Source organism: Camelus dromedarius, chromosome X, assembly GCF_036321535.1.
Source record: "Camelus dromedarius isolate mCamDro1 chromosome X, mCamDro1.pat, whole genome shotgun sequence".
Taxonomy (NCBI): Eukaryota; Metazoa; Chordata; class Mammalia; order Artiodactyla; family Camelidae; genus Camelus; species Camelus dromedarius.
In genome coordinates this window covers 74344755-74359857 of record NC_087472.1, presented here as the reverse complement: position 1 = coordinate 74359857, position 15103 = coordinate 74344755, and the positions used below count along the sequence as shown (strand labels likewise).

Genomic DNA, 15103 nt, shown 5'->3' with positions numbered 1-15103 from the left:
GATCACCATCTTATTTAATATTGCAGCCCACTTTCCTCCTTACCCTGCTCCACATTGCCCCCAAACTCATTGTACTGTATTATATAATTTATTTTCATCATGGTTATTGGCAGTCTCCTCAATTAGGCAACAAAACTCAATGACAGAAGGGATTTTTGTCCTTTATTCACTGATATATCCCGTGCAGACACTCAAATACTTTTTGTTAGCATCATGTGGTCTAACCTCTTCACTTTACAGATGTGGAAACCCCAAAGAGACTTGAATCAAAGCCACCTAGCGAGTAAGGAAAAAAGCCAGGAATAAGTATTGTGACTCCCAGTCCAGTGCCATTTCTACTACAGCTCACTATCTCCCTGACCCTCAAACATCACAGAAAATTCTCAATTATCCACATTTTCCCCCCAGGATTTACCTTTGGAATTCCTTGGCTTTGCAAATGCTCCTGTGTCTGTAACACAGAAATGCTCTGAAAGACAGTAGAAGCCTGTACTGGAATACTAAGTGTTGATAGATGAATAGAAGAAGATGGCTGATTTGTAAGGGCTATCCCAAAGCTTTGATAGAGGGTCTGGGGTTATAATTGCGTTTCTGATGACCCAGAAACAAGTTAAACTAGAAGATGACTGACTGCCACTGTGGCTAGACAGCAAACTGCTGCTGAATGTTGGCTGGTGCTGTGCTGTTTTTCTGCAGGGGAAAGTTTGACTGCTGTCTAACGTCTGAAGCACGTGAGGCTGCTCTAAAGGCTGTATTACATATTGTTGTTCCATTGCCACTGGTTGTAACTATTCTCACAAAGGAGGTATAATTTGGACCATGTCTATACTGGCCTTTGGAATACCTGGTAATGGCTGAATGTGGTTAGGTGCCTGTGAATGAGGCACCTGCTATTGGAAAGTAGCATGTTGGCTATACAAAGATTGATATTGATTTATGGGACCTTCCTGGGTAGACAACTGATGGCTTTTCTGTGTTTGCCTATGAGATGAATGAGTCATCTGCTGATGCTGAATGAAAGCTAAGTGAGAAACCTGGCTTGATGTTAGATGTGATTGGGAAAGCTGTGCAGAGAAGTGTGGGGGCTGGATCTGGGTCTTTGAGGAGGCCTGCTGAATAAAGGACATTTGTTCAAGGTGTTGAAGCTGTCCTTCCACAGCCCTCCAAGATGTAATGCTAACTGACTGGGCTTTTAGCTGCTAGTGCCCCAAACTGACATCTGCTTGGGATGGAACTGCTGAATTCTACACATTAAATAAAGGCTCAATAAAATGTGTTTGTGTATCTAAGGTTGATGTTAAATATTTGTTCCAACTTTGAAGAATTAGTATCTTGGGGTTGTGTTAAATAGGCTTGTTGCTCAGAAGTCTGTGCTACATAAGATGGTACTGAGTGTAAGTCCTGATCTACAGAGTTTGTAGTATGTACCTGCTTGCTATCAGGAGGTTTCATTGTGTATATCTGCTGGGTTACGAAGGTTGCCTGTTCAGTTGTCTGGATGGTGTGAGAAGCCTGTCCTGAATAAGGGGCATGCTCAAGAGGCAGTGCCTGGTAAGCAGGCTGTTCTATAGGTAAACTGCTTGGATCATATGTGCTGGCTGGTCTGGAAAAGGTGACTGAACCAGAGGTTGCACTGTACATGCAGGCTGCCCTTGGGCTGCAGTCAAATAAGAGGGCTGTACCACAGGTGGGACTGGATAAGTCTGTGTAGAATAGGTCGGCTGTGATCCTGGTGGTTGTACAGTGTAGAGGATGCTCTGTGGCTGGCAGTGAATGAAAAGGCTGTGCTGGAGCCAGCATTGGGTAAGTTGACTGTGAAGGGTAAGAAGCTTATTCCTGGGGAAGTATCACAAAGGGCAGCTGCTCAGAAGCCTTCAATGGGAGGGATGGCAGTTCTGCAGGTGGTCCTGAATAAGTATGTTGAACAGAATAAGATGGCCATTCCAGGGGCTGCCTCACACTTTCAATACTACCTTTTGGCTGCTGCTGACTTCCATGAGTTTCAGACTCTCACAGAGTACAACCCTGCTGAACATTTTTCTGTGGTGATGCCATAACCTTAGGTTGTAAAATTAATGACTGCTGCTGAATAGAGGCTTGGAAACAAGGCTTCTTCAAATGCACAGTCTGGCTTTGTGGCACTGAAGAACCCGGAATTAGACTCCAGATGTACCACTGAGTATGGCTGGGATACTGAATGTATCTTTCGCGAAGGCTGATGGGCCCCTGAATGCCACTCAATGGGATTAAAAGGGAGCTGAGCTGTACCAGCAGGATTCTGTGCACTGCTCACATATTGGGCAAAAGAATGATTCAACAAAGCTTGCAGGTGATTAACTGGTAAGAAGCTAGAAGTCTAATTGGCATTTGGTAATTTGGTTAATGCCTGTTTCCCATTTCTAGGGTCAGGCTCAAGGTGAAGACCAACTGTTGAATGCTGGGAAGTCATTTATGAAGCAGACAATGTCTGCAGAGAAACTGAAGAAAAGACTGGTTGTGGATTTCCAGTAACTAACAAGTCTAAAGTCATAGGTTTAGCTGAAGTTTTCAATCTGCTCCGAAGGTCAGCTGAAGTTCTTGGTGCTGGTGCAAGGAAAATTCACATTATAAATGCATATATCATGCCCATTTTAATGGGACTGTCCCAGACAGAATGATAGTTAAAATAATGCTATATTCTAAAAATTTCAGGAAGTTATCAAAAAGGTACTGGGTATAGCATTAGTCCTATAAAAATCCTAGTACCATGAATAAACGCTAATTGAATGCACCAAGGGGCTGAAACCAGTGCCAGCAATATTCCGCTCATGGCTTCTCACTTATTGCACTTGCCACATAACTCATTCAAACCCTGGCAGAAATTCAGAGTAACTGAATCTGACACTTTCACACACAAAACAGTGCAAGTTCCAAGAGAAAGCTCAAAGGGTTTTAATATCATCGCTAAAGGGAACATAGAGGCTCTCTCAAGAGGAGAGGAGAGAGTTGGCTAAATATATATAGGCTGGCTACAATAATTCCTAGAACTTGAACCACCATGTTCAATAAAAAGACTCCTCCTGGTCAAAGAGTTTGCTTATGTGGCTTCTGTATATTAGGTGAAAAGGGCAGGCTACAAAATAGTATGTATGTGATATACATATGTATGTATAAGCAAACTTATGTATGTATATATAGAAAAAAAAGACAAATCTAGAGGCTCTACCCCCATATGTAAACAATAAGTTATTTCTAGTTGGAGGGATAGCAGGTGATTTTCAATGTCTTCTCTATAACTTTATGGGCTTTAACACTTCCATAAATTTTTTGAGTTTTTTTTTTAATTTTGGAAACACATTTCAAAATACACATACCTGTATACTTATGTGGTTGAACCTAAGTTAATTTAAGCATCCATTCAACACATTTTGCATTATAGTCTTAAAAAGAGATAAATGAAATCACAGCATGAGCTCAATAATGAACACATACCATATCACTTACAAACACTAGCCAAACACCATACACTGTCAACAATATTAGATTAAATATACCCCCAGCAGATTTTAAATGCAACCCCCATTTGCCAAGTATGTCTATACTTTCCTCTACAAGACTGTGAGCTCCTTGAGGGAAAGGACCATATTTTATCTTAATTTGTATCCCCAGAGATGGTAGTCATTAAAAGTTTGTTCAACTATGACTGACTATATAGCAATTTCTTAAAAGAAACAGATGCACCAGCTGCTAATTAAATCATATACAGAGAGTGCCTAGGAGTTCAGACCATCTCAATCTCAAAGAGAAAATGTACACACAGGAGGTTACGGGGTTGAGGAAAGAAAATGAGGTGATGGCAAATAAAACCCCAGTCATGTATCCAGAGTCCATAACCTAGGAAACCAGGATATAGTCTTGATATATGAACTCTCACAAAGACTGTCTATTCACTACCAGAAATTAATAACATTGACTTTGAGAGTCTAAATGACAAAAGCACTTATTTCTCCTATAGAAATAAACATGAATCAAAAAAGTCAAGAATTTAGATGAAAGTGCTAAAAATTATAAAGGTATATGAAATACTATTTCTGATTAACTATAAAAGATATCTCCCCACATTCAAACCAGGCTGGAAAAGTCTAATACAAAGAACAAACCATCATTACCAAGAAAAAGGGATCTGAGTCCTAAATAATTTTTTTTTATCCATATACAAAATTCTCAGTTTCTTTTCCAATTATATAAGCAGTGTCTCAAGATTCTAGTTACACAATGTTAGGCACATCCTCAGAAAGAATGTCTTAAGTGAAAGGCAATATAAATAACTTTAGCTTTCAGTGACTTTTATATAAACTATGATGAATATATAAAAGAGAACTTCTGCCTGTCAGAAACTCCAGGCAGTATTAAATATGTTTAACTGAATAGAGTTTCTAAAATGTATCTTACCTTTACCTGTGAGACCTTCTGGACAGTTAATGGTGAAACTTGGGGTTGTGAGACAACTGGAGGTCCAACAGCATGTACAGGCAAAACAGTGGACTGACCTTGAACTAAAGGCAAAGTTTGGGGCTGAGTCAGCTTTGGCTGCTTCTGCAACTGTCAAATAAGAAAAAAAAGATTAAATATAAAATCTCCCATTATCAGTAAATAAACTGATTATATGTTTTAAAATATAACAGTTCACCTCACCCCTGAAATCTGCTGGTAATGTCCTACTAGTTGCTGGGATGGATAAATTTTCCCTGGAACATTTATTTCAGCCTGTGGGATGTTAGAAACCATTTGAGAGCCCATTATCTGGTCTGAGGAATAGGCTACACTGGGCTGACTTGAAGTATCTGAGTGTATTACTGATCCAGCTCCTGCCTCAGACAAATTGTCACCTACAACAAAGAAAACAAGCAACAGGTAGAAGGGAAAACTCAAAACACAAGGTCCAAATGGCTAGGAAATTGTAAGTGTTTACTTTTTTGTTTTTTACTCTGACAACCTGAAACTGCTTCAAATAAAATATGTACACTACAGAATCAGTCAAAAACCATCATGTAAACTCTCCATGCTGAAAATGTAGCGTAACTAAAATTTTCTTAGTAAAGCAAATCTAAAAACAAAGAATCACATAAAAGTCAACTTCATTTGCTGGCCATTTCATATATATTCCTAACTAATCTATATTTGCCATTAGTATTTCAGTAAAATCTAAGTGTCATGTTCTCATTCTCCTAGAACCTGGCTAGAAAATAATATTGCCTTTATAGAACAATTGGTTATTACTATGAAAATACTGTGTGTCCTTCCAGAGAAGAGAATGTATTACAGCAGAAAGATTATAGAAACTGTTAGTTTTATACTTGAGTCTAAAATACAAAGGGTCTTAAAGTTTAGAAAACTCCTTTTTGAGGAATAAATTCTATCTTTAGTTCCACATCTTCTTTATTAAAGGATTTATGTCAGGCCCTTAAAAATAGCAAAAAGATTGTAACCCTTATTCAACTAATACCTTGGTCAAGTCACTTAACAGAACAGTTTTTTAATTTTAAAATAAGGAAACTAGTTTGCTTGTCCATTTCGGGGAAGGACTGATGAAATGACAGATAACAAAATGCTTTGAAACATACAAAAGTATTATTTAAAGATAAAGGCATACAGTTACACGTTTCCTTGTATAAATTATAACTGTTACCTATAACAGAGGAGCAGTGCTGCTGTGGTTTTCTTTGTAGAAGCTGTTGTCGAACATGTTGATCAACTTCAGTTTCTTCACATTCAGTGCCAGTGTGCTGAGCAGGAGGAGGGGGCAAAGTTGTATTCTGGGGCTGAGGGAGTACATTCCCCACAGACTTGCACTGGGAATCCCTGCGTTCTTCCAAACAGCCAGCTGGCTTCTTCTCCCTTGTCTTCTTTATCACAGTCACCCGATCTCTAATGGACTTAGCAACAGCCTTGGAATCACTTTCATGGAAGAATCCTGACTTGACCTACAAACAAAATATAAGAAGCAAACCGTATCTTTAACATTTAAGATTTTAACTTTTTTTTTTACTAGCAGTTATTTTCTGCCCCCAAACCCCAAATGCTATTAAATAACAGTTAATTTGTTTCTATGTTCTTAATCAGACATGCATAAATGTCAGACCCTTTAATCAGCATAAGAAAAACAATACTATTACTAAACACTATTGAAATAATTCTGGCTTTAAACAAAAACAAATAGCTTGATTTTCAGTACATGCAATCTTATTATATAGTCTCACTATTTATTAATCATGAGAAGGTAATTTATGATTACCATTACGTTTTGTGAAAGATTAAAAAGGTTTCCTCATTCAGCAACATTAAGTGCCTACAATGTGCCCAGCACTGGGCTCCAAAGACATGTAAGTGTCTAAGCTGGTCCTCTGTCCTATATAAACACACAATTTGGTAGTGAGAGATGGATACAAACTTAACTACAAATGAAATAAGAGGTAGAAATGAGCTGCTGCAAAAGCACTAAAGGAGCACAAGCCTCTTTTGTGGAAGTAGAGAAAGTGTCACAGAGGAAGGTAAAGCCTGACCTGGATTAGAACAAAACAAGGAACTTGCAGGCTATTAAGGGAGAGGTAGATGAGGAAGTATGTTCACAGTGAAGTGCTATATCTTACTAAGAATTAGAAGAGTGAGAGAAGAGAAGTTAAGGGCTTGTTGTCTGAAAGGAACAAGGCTGAGTAGCAGAGATGATGACTTGAGGAGGTGCCAGGACGTAATCATTCTCAGTCCTACAATCTGCTTTTTAAAGCATGTCTTGGGGGTCTGAAGACTCAGGGAAATTTCATCGTACTTGAAAAATGATTAAAATATGAGATGGAGTCTATATATTGAATTTCACTCCCTCCAGAGGCTCAAAGAAAAAAAAAACCTCAGAGTAAATGGATTTTTTAAGTCATAAACTCCCAAGGATCGAAAAAATAAAGGCAACAGCAACAACAAATAACATTTTGGACATTTTGAGATATGGAAAACAAATAGATAATAACTGACCTAGCAGACCTGAAAAAGGTGAACCAGGGAAAGCTGAGAATCATTCCCATTTATTCTGAAGAACACTCATAACACACAGGAACTGGCAGCACCAGGTACTTCCAGAACGAGGTAAAGTCAAAAGAGATGACTAAAATAGGGAAGACTAAGTGAAAGGGTTTTGAGAAGCAGTTAGGTGTTAGGTCTCTGTGCTCCACCTTGCATTCCATATCTTTGGGTGATTGCTCTTCCCCTACTCAAGAAGTCTGGAATTTTGTTCTCTGGAGAGGGTAAAAGAGAACATTTCTAGACTAGGGAACACCAGCCACAGTTTAGGGTATGGCTACCATGTGGAAAACAAGATTAAATGACCATATGCATGCTGAATGCCATATGCAGAAACTCCCAACTCTCTTTCCCACGTAGCTACCAAAATATCAGTAACCACATCCTCCAGGTAGGACACTGAAGGATGCTTCTCTGGAGAATCTAACCAATCTAAGAAGAAAGACCCACAAATATTTATGTCAGAGATTTCCCAATTATTGGCCCACCCAGATCCCCTACAGTAAAAGTTAACAAGTCTGAGATAAGCTTCCATCCAGTCAACTTTGTTAGTTCCTGTAGTAGGCAAAATCATGGCCCCTCCAAGACACCATAGTCCTCAAACCTGTGAATATGAGATATCATTCCCATTATTGAGCTATACACAACTGACATTAAGATAGATTCTGGGTGGGCCTTTTACCAGCTAGTGATACTAGAAGGATTCAACATGCCATTGCTGACTCTGAAGATGGAGTGGGGGCATGTGAAAGGACTGAAAAACAGCCTCAAGGAGACCCCCAGCTAACAGCCAGCAAGGAAGACTTTGGTCTTATAACCACATGGAACTGAATTCTGCCAACAACCTGGTTGAGCCCGAAAGAAGATTCTGTCCCAGAGTCTCCAGATAAGAGTCCAGGCTGCCAAACCTTGATTTTAGCCTGTCAGACTCTAAGCAGAGAATCCAGCAAAGTCTACCAGGACTTCTCACCTACAGAACTGAAATTATTTTAAGCCACTGAATCTGTAGTAACTTTCTATACAGCAACAGAAAACTAATACAGTCTCTCACTATTTATTAATCATGAGAAGCTGGCCAAACATAAACATAAATATGAGAAAAGCCTCCAACAAGAAAATGGAGCACAAAACCAACAAAGAAAAAGACAGCAACTTGGAGAAAAGAGACTATGCAGGAAGAGAAAAAATGTCAAAAACACTCTCTTCACTAAAATTACCAAGAGATGCAATAATATTACATCCACAAAACAAAAAACAAGATGCTTCCTCTAAAAAAGGAACAGACTGAAAAACAAAAAGGAACTCTTCAAATTGAAAACAAGATAGTAGAAATGAAAAACTCAATGGAAGCATAAAAGATATAGCTGACAATATCTTCCATAAAGGAGAATAAAAAGACAAAAGGATGGAAAATAGAAAAGATAAGAACATTGGAGAAATAGTCTAAGAGGCCCAAAATCCAAATAACAGTAGTTCCAGAAAGAGAAAACAAAGGGAAAGAACTCATCAATAAAACACTTCAAGAAATTTCCCAGAAACTAAATGCTATGAGTCCACGGAGTATCCAGCACAGTAGATGAAAACAGACACAAATCAAGACACCCTGGGAAATTTCAGAATACTGAGAAGAGAAGATATTACAAGCTTCCAGAGAGAAAAAAATGGATCATGTGCAAAAGATCCAGAAAACAGAACATCTCTGTATTTCACATCATTACTGATAGCTAGAAAAGCATGGAGCAATGACTCCAAAATTTTTTAACTGCCAACCTAAAATAACTGAGCCAGCCAAATAATCAATTAATATGAAGATAGAATAAAGACTTTTTTGAATAAAGACTTTTTTTAATACATGCAAATCTCAAAGAATTTACCTCCTATATAGCCTTTCTTAATTAAGAAGCTAGCAGAGGAGGTATGCCACTAAAACAAAAGGATAAACCAAGAAAGAGAAAGACATGGGATTTAGGAAACATGAAATCCAATACAGGAGAGAGGCAGAGAAGTCTAGAAAGATAGTAAAGAGAAATAGTAGTATGATAGTTGTGTACCAGATGTCCAAGACAATCATTCTAGATTAGAATTGTGTGACTAGAAAGAAACATGTTAAAGGCTATCACTCCAAGATCCCCACTGTCAATATGCCATACTTCTTTTTAACCTGAGGACAGAATGCCCAGGTAAGCCTGGCTCAGAGTATCTGTATTTGGCTAATCCGACCACATGCTGCCGAGTCTCCTGCACACCCTCCCTCCCAAGCACTGCAGCAGCCTGGATCGAGTGTGGACACTCATTCCACCCCACAGAGGTTATTTGCTGTCTCCTACTCTTGGGGAGGGGTCATGAGGAGATGAGAAGTAGAGAAGTCAGAGAGGCCCACTCCCTGTCAAACCATATTGTTACCAGGCAACTAATTTTTCTGGTCCACACAACAGCCCGCTGGTGCCCCGACTGTGGTGAGCCATGTGTTTTTCTGGACTTACGCATGACCTCACCCGCTGACTCCCCTAGAAGCGGCTCTCATACAATCTTAGGGAAGCTGGAGCCAGACTAGGACTGAGAGACTCTATTCAGCTTATTCCCTCCTGGGCATCTTCACCTAATAGTAACTTCAGTAACCAGTGAGGTGTTGCTGCCACTCAGGTTTTCAAAGCAAAACAACATATGTTGTTTAGGTAAACTATAATGAAAAGCAAAGGAATGAGTAACACGAAAGTCAGAGTAGATATTACCTGTGGTAATGAGGGAGGGGAATGCAAGTGGGAGGGGCACACAGGTAGCTTCTGAGGTACCGGTAGGGATCTATTTCTTAACAAAAGTCATGTTTATTTAATATACTCTGTTGTAGATATGTATTTCACAACAAAATAACAATTTAAATTAAAAAAAGGAGAAAATGAGAAGAAAGCAAGCAATGACAAGGAGAAAGGAATCAACCCTGATACTATAAGGGGAGAAGAGGATACTGGTAGAATTCACTTACCATTTCATACGCTACTTCCTCAGATGTATCTGTTTCTAAATTGAAACTGAATTCAATAGCTTCATTGTCTTTGTGCTTTCCTTTTAATTTTTTAGGGTCTTCAACCCAGAGTCTTAAAGCCAGGGATGAATTTGAGCAATCATCTTCCTCTGCTAACTCCACCCTTAGTCCTGTATCCTCAGCAAAAAATGCGTGGTTTAGTAGGTCCCTGATAGACAACCTAACAAACAAACAAATCTGTTATCAATTCCTCCAATCATAAACAAGTTACTTAATTCGTGAAACATGTGTCCAAGTAGCAACCTTATGTTAATTTTCTATTAATTAAACCATTAATCTGCCTTATTATAAAAGCCAAATCTTATATCCAATTTATTATTACCAAGGATGCAAAGAAATCCCAACTAACATGCATTTGTAGTGACCCTAATTAAGGATTATTAACAGTAACATCTCTAGATACCTAAAAGTATGCTTAGAGAGAATTAGAGAAGCACTCCAATACACATTAGGTGGATTGAGTATCTTCCCTAAGCCACTGGCTTAAGTTACTAAAACTCAAACAACAGATTATCAGCAAAGGAAACTAAAAACTCTTCCAGATACATAAACTCTAAAGTAAATTAGGAATTCAAACTCTCTTACAAATGTTATAAATAGAAGTCATTAATTCTATTAACAATAATCTAGTCAGCGTACTTCCCGCTTTACAGAGTGCCACAGGTGAAACTAATTTAGTTCAGCAAAGTCTGCAGATTTTCTTGAAATGATTTAAGTCCAGTGTTCTAGGCCAAAGTACACATACAATGAATATAACTCTAGCCTAATATTAGGAATTAACCATCTCTGAAGAGAAAAAAAGGACAAGGTTTCAAAAGATTCTTTTACAAGCTGGGACAGTTAATTTCCTTTTTTTGGCTAACTTCTAAAATACATATATAATATCCAATCTATCTATATTACAGGCCAGGGAGAGCAAAAATTGATGTATTCCATAATAGCTATGAAGAAAGTGCCTCCTATAGTATTTAAAACAGATAAGCATATTGACAGCATGGTATCCTATAAATTGAGGATTTTCAATCTACATTTTGAGTGATCAAGAGACAATCACTTAACTAAGACAGTTTTATAAAAAGAATAAGAAGCTCAGACTAGTTTTAAGGCTAAGGTGAGATGTGTTTAAGAAGGCACAACCAAGTTAAGCCCTCTGCTTCTCAATGAAAATTTTGCATAAGTATTTTTATTATGGAATTATCACTGTAATAGCAGCAGACAATACCATTCATTAAATACTTATTATCCTGTTAGATACTTTATATGCATTCATTATCTTTTTAATCATCAAAATAATACCTGTTTTAAGGAACAGCTAAGTAACTTGCTCAAGATCATACTGGCTGAATTCAGATTTAAATCTTATTCTAATGCGGAAGCCTGTGCTCTTCCCAAAACCCTAATGAGCCATGAATCCTTTGGAATATTCCAGTGTTCTTTGGTAACAGATCATAATTAAAATGCTGTACAACAACAACCAGAAACCAAACTAAAATGACTACTTCCACAGTTTAAGACTACTTCCAATAGTTTTAGCATAGCTTAAAAAAAAAAAGCATGCCTAAACTCCTACAACTCAAAAACAAAAACATCAAAATAAACAATTCAATTTTTTAAAAAGGCAAAGGACTTGAATAGACATTTCTCCAAAGATATATAAATGGCCAAAATGAAAAGATACTCAACAATTAATAGTCATTAGGGAAGTACAAACCAAAACCACAATGAGATACCACTTCACATCCATTAGTGTGGTTATTATCAAAAAGGAAAATAACAAGTGTTGGTGAGGATATTGAGAAATCAGAATCATCACACATTGCTGGAGGGAATGCAAAATGATGCAGCCACTGTGGAAAAAAATGTAGTGGTTCTTCAAAAAATTAAGCATAGTATTACCATATGATTCAGTAATTCCACTCCTAGTTATATACAAAAAAAGAATAGAAAGCAGGGATTCAAGAAGATGCTTGTTCACCAAGGTTTATGCAGCATTATTCACAATAAACAAAAGGTAGAAATAACCCAAGTGACCATCAACACATGAACGGATAAACAAAATGTGGTGTGCATACACACACACACACACACACACACACACACACACACACACACACACACAATAGAATAGTATTCAGCCTTAAAAAAGAACAAAATTCTGATACATGCTATAACATGGATCAACCTTGAAAACACTATGCTACATGAAATAAGCCAGATACAAAAGGACAAATATTGTATGATTCCACTTATACAAGGTACCTACATAGAGGTACAGACAGAAAGCAGAAGAGAGGTTACCAGGAGTTGAAGAGAAAGGAAATGGGGAGTTACTGTTTAATGAGCACAGAGTTTTTGTTTGGGATGATGAGAAAGTTCTGGAAATAGCAGTGATGGTTGTACAACAATGTGAATGTGCTTAATGCCACTGAATGTACATCTAAAAATGATTAAAATGGTAACCCTTAGGTTATATATATTTTATCATAAGTTAAAAATAGGGGGAGGATGTGGCTCAATGGTAGAGTGTGTGCTTGGGATGCACGAGGTCCTGGGTTCAATCCCCAGTACCTTCTTTAAAAATAAAAAAGAAAGAAAGAAAGAAAGAAACCTAATTACCTCTCCCCAACAAAAAAAACAATAAAAAAATTTTAAAAATATGTATGTATCTAAATAGCCAGTTAGTACAAACACTAATGTTGTATAATAAAGCTATAATTAAACAGGATTTATTTAGTGGTTTTTTTTATATTCTCAGACATGCAACATAAACTTAGATAATTAGTAAAAATGGGGGACAATCAGTGAAATGCTGGTGGAAATAATTTCTATAAAGATTCTATCACCTTTATTAATCATAATCAATAAATAGGTAAAAATAAAAACACTACCTACCAGTTTAAATCAGCAGCTATCTAAAGCTCAAATCAAAGAGAAATATAAGCTAAAACTAAAAGGAGTTGTCCATAAGAACAAATGAATTGTGATACAGATAAATCTAAAATGCTATTTCTTGAACAAAAATAATCCTATCAGCTTTACCATTATCATGACACAAAGACATAGGGGGAAATAAAAAATATTTGGTGAGTTGGTGGTTAAACTCTTTTTTAACTATCATAAAAAAAACATTTTTGTACATATCTGAAGGTGATACTGCAGAAGCTCTCTACTATCAACTGTTAGAAGCAAGTTAACGTGGGAGGGGGCACACTGACTGTTAAACTGATGGCTGAAGGTGATGAAACTTGTCACAACACACACAGAAAAACACAACCTAAATGTTTAGGTTCAAGAAAAATTCAGCACATGATATCAAAGTCTAAAATGGCAAACAAGATGCACTGATATACTTCACTCTAGACAGTATGGTTTGGCTTCCACTCAAAAGTCATACCGAGCATGACTCAAAGGTCAGTGCAAGATAAGAGAAAAATTTATCCATCAGTTATGTCATTTCACTACATATGCACCCACCTCTCAGATTTGTTTTGACGAATACAACCCTCAATGATTTCTTTCACTTCAGGATCAGTGACTTTATTGAAACTGGCTGGTTTTATACCCTGGAAGAAGAAAAATGGTTTCTAGTCCCAAATTAAGCAATTGAAAACACAAATCAACATGACACTTAGTAAAATAATGATTTTTTAAAGCCACTAAACCATATGTAAATTTTAAATGAGATAAATATACATACAGTGCAAGTTTAACAACTTTTTGACAAAGATTTGGTCAAAGCTCTACAAATCGCAGTGAAGAACTGTAAAACAATCTAAATCTCCGATAACAGAGGTAATGTTACATAAATTATGGATATACACATATATGCATATGTTAATACACAGAAACCAAAAATATTCTCGAGGTAATTAATAACATGGAGAATTCCCATACTGCAACATTAAGTAAGGAAAAAAATAGTATCCCAAAATGTACATACAGTATAACCCCAACTAGTAAAATAAAACAAACAAGTATTTTTTGGAATCAGAATAATCAATGTTATCAAAAATACTTATAAAAATTCCAAATAAGGGCTTCTCTATCGCAAATACTGCAAATCTATATTTCAAAGTCTTCTAGGATGGCTGGATACAATGAGCAATCAGTATATATATACATATTATATATTTTTGTCATTGTTGTTACATATATTTAACTTTTGAGAAATCTATATTACTTTCATCCTCAAGCAATTTTAAAATATTGAGAGAACCTTAAATTAATTATCAGATTCTAGGTATTCAATATAAAATTAATCAGGTCAATTTACAAATGTTAGCCACTATATATAAAAATAGATAAAAAAAAAGTTTCTTTTCTATAGCACAGGGAACTATGTTCAATATTTTGTAATAACCTTTAATGGAAAAAATATGAAAACAAATACATATATATGTGCATGACTGGGACATTGTGCTGTACACCAGAGATTGACACGTTGTAATTGACTGTACTTCAATTAAAAAAAAGAAAAAATTAATTAGGTCAAGATAATTCAAAACGTTCCTATAATAACTATGACAGCTGCCTAAATGCTCATTTTACATTCTATTACCCTTATGAGTTTTAGATTTAAAAAATAATACAAGATCACTGCCATCATTTAATAGAAAATTCCAAATTAAGCTAGAATCAGAAAGATATAATAGAATAATTATCATGGAATGAGGCAATCTAAGATCTAGTTCTGAGTCTGTCACAGAATACAGAATCAGAAAGTCCAGTGTCAAATGCTAGGTAAATCTGGTGAGATTAGGAGTTACTCTGGACCTCAAATTCAAGAAGCTTTAGTATAGATGGAAATCTGAATTTTGATACGGCATTTTTGTGACTTTAATATAAAAGAATAATGTCACCATTCAAAAAATGGAGTTATGTTATTCTACTTATAGCGAAAGTCCTCTTTGACCTCTCCACCGATCTCTTACCCATTCCCCAGCCCTGGATAATTATTGCCTTTCTCTGCTTCTAGGTGAAAAACACTGGGGAGCCGCAATTTACAAAATC

The 15103-nt window shown here is 36.7% G+C and overlaps 1 protein-coding gene and 1 non-coding gene across 3 annotated transcripts in view; one reads left to right on the top strand and one right to left on the bottom strand.

Annotated features, from left to right (window-relative positions):
• Nucleotides 1–15103, bottom strand: part of WNK3 (WNK lysine deficient protein kinase 3) — a 126649-nt gene that overhangs the window by 69609 nt on the left and 41937 nt on the right. For both annotated transcript variants that reach the window (XM_064483118.1, XM_010996825.3), the window contains exons 6-10: nt 13568–13656; nt 10034–10253; nt 5669–5963; nt 4675–4868; nt 4432–4581 (exon numbers count right to left, since the gene is read on the bottom strand). In XM_064483118.1, the coding sequence (XP_064339188.1) occupies nt 4432–4581; nt 4675–4868; nt 5669–5963; nt 10034–10253; nt 13568–13656 (948 nt within the window). The remainder of the gene's footprint in view (nt 1–4431; nt 4582–4674; nt 4869–5668; nt 5964–10033; nt 10254–13567; nt 13657–15103) is intronic.
• TRNAP-GGG (transfer RNA proline (anticodon GGG)) lies at nt 12595–12666 on the top strand. The gene has a single exon. It is a non-coding gene; the product is annotated as a tRNA-Pro (tRNA).